The 6,000-nt window shown below is 45.5% G+C and overlaps 1 protein-coding gene across 2 annotated transcripts in view; it reads left to right on the top strand.

Moving 5' to 3' along the window:
* Positions 1-6,000, top strand: part of HBP1 (HMG-box transcription factor 1) — a 30,163-nt gene continuing 24,163 nt past the window's right edge. Inside the window, exon 1 of one of the 2 annotated variants that reach the window (XM_030307768.2) lies at positions 1-68. In XM_030307768.2, the coding sequence (XP_030163628.1) occupies positions 54-68 (15 nt within the window). In that variant the 5' untranslated portion in view covers positions 1-53. The other variant, XM_030307767.2, reaches the window with a different exon arrangement.

The following is a 6,000-nucleotide window of genomic DNA, read 5'->3' as shown; positions in this document are numbered from 1 at the left end:
TCAGCCCCCGGGGGGTTGAGGGAGGGGGAAGACGAAGCTTGAAAGACTTGGTAATGGCGACGGGTTTGGTAAGTAGGAAAGTTTCGGTGGAGGAATGAGAGAGGCGACGGGAGTACTAAGGCGCGCCAGGGAGACCGGTGTCAGTCGGAGAGGGGATATACAAGCGGCTGGTGGTGTTGTCGTGTCCAGGGCGGCCCGCGCCGGGGCTGCCCTCACTCCGCGGCTGGTTTGTTGTCTTTCAGTTCGGGAAGGGGTGGGGGTGGGGAAGGGAGGGGCAGGATCCCGAGGGGACCGGGCGGCCGGGCGAGCTCTGGTCCGCGCTCCTCTTGTGCGAAGGGCTGCCCTCACAGTGGAAGCAATCGACCGTCCGGTAACTGCCCGCGGCGAACCCACCGGACCGGCACCTCCCGCGAGCTCACCTGGGCTTCGCGGCGGCGCGGCCCGAGGGGGGTCTCTGGGGCGGGGGCTGGGAGGAGTCGGCGAGGTCGGCGCTCTGGGCCGGGTTGCGCGGTGGGTGGCCCGGTCGGGTGCGGAGATGGGGCGGGCCTGGGCGGGGGAAGGGGCCGACGCGGCGCCGGGGCTGCCCAGGAAAGTTTGACTTCAACTCCGCGAGTGTGGGCGGAGGGTCGGAGGTTGGTCCCGAGTGGGTGGCCGGCCGGGGGTGGGGGACCCCAATGAGGCGCCGCCTCCACTGGGGGCCGAGAGGGGCTCGGGCCGAGCTGGGAAGCTCGCGGAGCCGCTGGGCCCCGGGGCTCATTGTTACGCATTTCGAATGAATGGGCTCCGAGGCGCCTGCGCGGTGCGGCTGAGCTGAGGGGAAAAACAAGCCTGGAGTCCAGGCTGCGGTCACATGATGGGGGGAGGGGAGGGGAAGGCCATGAATGGCGAAAGAAGGTGGGGGATGGACTTGGCGTGAACCGGGAGGCGCTGCCTCTGTGACCGAGAGCCCAGGCTTGGCAGGCGATTCCAGTCTCCGCCTTCCAACCTATGCTGCTGCCCCAGGCAGATTAAAACAAAACAAAAAAGAATCCGGGCGAAATCGACATTGGGAGCCCGGTTTTTGTAGCTTCCTTAAGCCCTGCACTCTGTCTAGGGGATTTCACTCAAGCTGTGCGTTCTACACTCCCTAAGAGTTCGTTCTTCAGGAGTTTTCACCTAGAATCGTTTTTAAAAGCAGCACTGACGACAGGGCAGTACTCCAGTCTTTAGCTCAGGCTGTCACTTAGGCTAAGACGGGAGGAGGGTGGTAGGGAGTTGGGTCTGCTAGGAAGTGTTGGGAGTCCTACCATCAATTCCCGACGAAGTGCCGTAGATTTATTTCCCACTAATGAGCAGTAACGGATGACTCCCAACAGTGGTTTTGAATTAAAATTGCCTTTTAAGAATTAGAATAATTTTAATATTTGTAAATACTTTTCTGTTTAACTATTGATAATGATCTACACTTGTAATGTATTCCTAGTACTTTCATTCCCCCTCCCGTTTTTGTTTTTGTTTCTTTCTTTCTTTTTTTTTTTTTTTTTGCTATTGTCTTTTGTTTTAGCTAGCTAACAAGGATGCTGGGGTAGTCTGTTCGGTGTCCTAGACTAAACTACAGTAGCTTATCCCTCGGTACTTGTGGGTGTGTGGGAGGGTATGTTCCCAGACCCCCTGTGGATGCCTGAAACGACGGATAGCACTGAACCCTATACATGCTGTTTTTTCTTATGAGGGCTTATAAATTAGTGAGGTATTAATACTAGCTAATAAGAGAACAAATATAACAATACACTGTAATAAAAGTTGTGTGAATGTGGTCTTTCTCAAAATACCTTATTGTCCTGTACTCACTCTTCTTGTGATGATGTGAGCTGATAAAATGCCTGTGTGGTGAGATGATGTGAGGTGCATGACCTAGGCATTGTGACTTAGTTTGGCTGCTATTGACCTTCTGACTGTAGGTCAGAAGGAAGATTATTTGTTTCCAGACTCAGTTGACCTTGGGTAACTGAAATCACAAGAGTGAAACCTCGAATAGGGGGAAACTACTGTAATCCATTTTAAATACCTCAGTTCTTCACTTTAGGATATAAGTTAATTGCAATTACCTTCTCTTCATCCCCGCCCACCTTAGAATTTAAGCTTGGTATGGAAGTCCTTTCCGATTAGGGAAGGACATACAGAAACGCATTCTGCGATATCCTTGCAGGTGGAAAGGATAAAGATTCAGGGAAGAATAGGCATTTGAAAGTAGGAGTCTAATCTCTGTTGGGTCAGTGCCTTTTCTCTCTTTTCTCAGTTCTTTTCAAAAAGGTAGTCACATTCAGTCGTCAGAGTGCTGTTTTCCTCATCCTTAAGAATAACTTTGTTCACAGAGCTGTTTTGAGGTTTTTATGAAGTCAGAGGAAGTATGTCAAATGCTCTGTACATAGTAGATTGGCATTTGTAAAACCTAATTTCCTTTTTGTCCATTCACGGAGATTTAGCTATTTCTGGTCCTTTCCACCTGTCCTGTTTCTAAGATTTTGTGGATATTTATTTACCAAAGGTTACAAAACAAAGGCAATGAGACCCTTCCCATCCCCACCCGATAAAAATTTGTAATATTGGACATGACATTTCAAAGCACAGCTGCTGGAGAATTTTACTCTTCCCTTTTGAGAATCTCTGGTCCAGTTGCCGAGTTAAGTCAAAATACAAGGCAAGCTATGTCAAATCCTATAATACCAGAGCAGTATGCAAAAGCATGAATGAACAATAGGGTTAGCTCTACCAGGAGATATTTGAAAGAGGAGCTTGTTTATCAAAATGAATGTCTAATTGGTGTAATTTATGTGGGGGAGAATTTTTGAGTATGGAGTCTTCTGGTATTCTTTTACTGTATCAGGGGCCTTGCTTCCCCCAAATAGTTTGACGGAGAAAAGTCTGAGACAAAAATTTACATTGGTATAGGGATTTGAATTTTGTTTTCATGTATTTTATTCTTAAAGTTTATTTATTTTTTGAGAGAGCGCGTGTGTGTTCAATCAGGAGAGGGAGCAGAGAGAGAATCCCAAGCAGGCGCCCTACTGTTGGCACAGAGCCTGACGTGGGGCTTGATCCCATGAACCATGAGGTTATGACCTGAGCTGAAACCAGGAGTCTGACGCTTTAACTGACTTAGCCACCCAGGCACCTGTTGTCATGTACATTGTTTAATTCTCCCAGTAGCCCAATGAGATCAGTGTAGGGGCTGGGAGGCCGCATTTAAGCGGCCAGCCTCACAGTACATGGCAAGCAAGAGGGAACCTGCAGTTTGTTGACTTAGCTCTAGATTCCCATTTACCATGCAGTAGACTTTCAGAAGCACCACTTCCATTATCTCAAGACCAAACTTTCTCTTTTTTAATGTTTATTTTAGAGAGGGGGGAGTGGGGAGGGGCAGAGAGAAAGAGGATCGGAAACAGGCTCTGAGCTGACAGCAGACAGCCTGATGTGGGACTGGAACTCAGGAACCGTGACATGACCTGACCTAAGTCAGTTGACTGAACTTTTGATAGCCTTGAGTCATGAAAGGTGCAAACGCAGGGAATGCAAATTCAGTAATTAATTGGTCCCTTTTGTTATTGATGAGTAGCTCTGTTTTGAAATTGAAATATCCTTTCCCAGCTTCCTGTAAGGAATATTGTGAGGGGATTGTTGTTAGAGAGCTAGGACTAGCGGCTGGAGAAATGGTAGAGGTTGCAGAAGGTGTTAGTGTGCTGCACACGGTGAGTGGGGACAGTGCAGGGCCCGCTGATGGGGAGGAGAAAATCTATCCTGGAAGGAGGAGAAAGCCAGAAAGCTGTGCAAAGGGAAGGGGAGCACAAGACGGATGCTCCCTGGGGCCCAGAGCAGCTCTGCTGCACACACTGGAGATGGCTCTGAGGAGATACACGTGTGTAGTGTGACCTCTGAACTTCCTGATCAAGGTAAAATGAGAAAATGTTCAAGTCGAAGACTGCAGCTCGGGCTGGCCTGCAGATCACATCCTCATGTGAAGCATAGTACAGCAGCTGTTCGTAAGGAGTTTGAGTCATCATAAGATAGGTTTAGTTGTGCCGTGTACACTTAGGAAGTTGGAAAAGTTTCTATGAGAAGACTTCAGATCTGCCATCCAAACTTAATATTCGCTGTCCAGAGAACTCAGAATGACTAGTTCCTCTCATGTCTTGGGCATTACTCAGTAAGGAATCTGCACGGATACTACCAGATTTCTGAGAACTCTTGCAAAGGAAGCTGGGAGCAGGTGGCTGACAGACAAATTAAAAATGTGAATACACTGTTTTTAATACATTTTCCTTTCAGTATTTGTTACGGATGTTTCTGCATACTCGTATCATGTTTAAGTATCATTTTTTTTTTTATTACTTAAAAAATTTTTTATTTTTGTGAGAGAGAGAGAGAGAGACAGCGAATGGGAGAGGGGTAGAGAGAGAGGGAGACAGAGAATCCCAAGCAGGCTCTGTGCTGCCAGCGCAGAGCCCGACGTTGGGCTGGAACCCACGGAACCATGAGATTGTGACCTGAACTGAAACCAGGAGTCAGACACTTAACCGACTGAGCCACCCAGGCGCCCCCAGAATGATTTTTTTTTCACAGACTCAGTTTATAGTTCTGATCATGTCAGATCTCTGTTCAAAAATCTTTAGTGGTTCTCCAGTGTCTGATAATCGCTTATAATAATTACTAGCCACTGTGCATTGAGAGTTTGCTCTGTGTTAGGAACTTCTGTAAGCTTTTTACATTTGTTAGCTCACTGAGTTTTTACAGTAACCTATGTAGGTGTTCTTATTATTTCCATTTTACAAATAGGGCATAAAGATTTTAAATAGATTGCCCAGGACACATAGCCAATAAATAGTAAATTTGATACATAAACTCAGGTAGCCTAATTTCAGAGCCCTTATTACTCTGATGTACAAAAACCAAAGAAACTAATTTTCCTAAACTAGGATTGAAGATTCTGACTCAGTCTACCTTTGCAGCCTTAGTATCCATGGCCACAAGACACACAAGGCCGTCCTACCTTCTGGTGATCCTGGATTCTGTGTTGTTTTGATTTCATCCATTACTTGCACCTTCTGCAAGTTTGCTCATGTGAGTTTCTCTCATTGGAAGATTTTCCTTCTTTCCATTTTACCCATTCATAGCCAAGCCCTGCTCTGTAGAACTGTGGTCATTTGCTTATTTTTTTCCACTAAAGCACAGATTATTGAGATTCAAGATAAATTATTCATCATTGAGGTCCAACATTGCAACTCGTGTAGTGCCTTGTACATAGTGTGTATTAAATGAATAAATATGTATATTTAAATAAAAAGGAATTTGGCAATCATTTTTAGTCCACTGGTTTTCACAGTGCACCTGATGTTTGGAAAGAAAACAAAAAGCAGCGCACAGGGTTACCCCAGATCAAATAAATCATATTCTCTGGAGGTGGATCCTGGTCATCATTTTGTTTGAAGGACACATAATCATGTGATTGAGAATCACTGATCAAGCTTAAAGTGTGCTTGATTTTTTCAGTGAGAAGTGGAGGTTCAGAATAATGATTTGGCCAGTTATGCCTGAGAAATCAAATGGTGTTACTAACTGCATCTCTTGTGTAGCCACTAATTTTGTAGGAGATTTTTTGTTGTACCTCAGCAGTTTTGCTGTTAACTATATAATAAGACTGTGATTAATTAGTACATAATAGATTATACTGAGCTGAAAAAGTGTTCATTTCTTGCAAATGTTTTGGGCATCTTATGTTTTTTTAATGAAAAAAAATTTTTTTGATGTTTATTCATTTTTGAGAGGAAGAGACAGAGTGCGAGCAGGGGAGGGGCAGAGAGAGAGGGAGACATAGAAATGTAAGCAGGCTCCAGACTTGCTGAAGCTGAATAACTAGCTGTCTGGTCTCATGTCGTTATACCGTTTTCAGTAACTGTTCTTTTTTTTCTTTCTTTCTTTTTTTTTAAACTTTTTAATGTTTATGTTTGAGAGAGAGAGAGAGAG

The sequence above is a fragment of the Lynx canadensis genome, chromosome A2 (assembly GCF_007474595.2).
Source record: "Lynx canadensis isolate LIC74 chromosome A2, mLynCan4.pri.v2, whole genome shotgun sequence".
In the NCBI taxonomy this organism is placed as follows: Eukaryota; Metazoa; Chordata; class Mammalia; order Carnivora; family Felidae; genus Lynx; species Lynx canadensis.
This window is presented reverse-complemented; position numbering and strand designations above follow the sequence as displayed.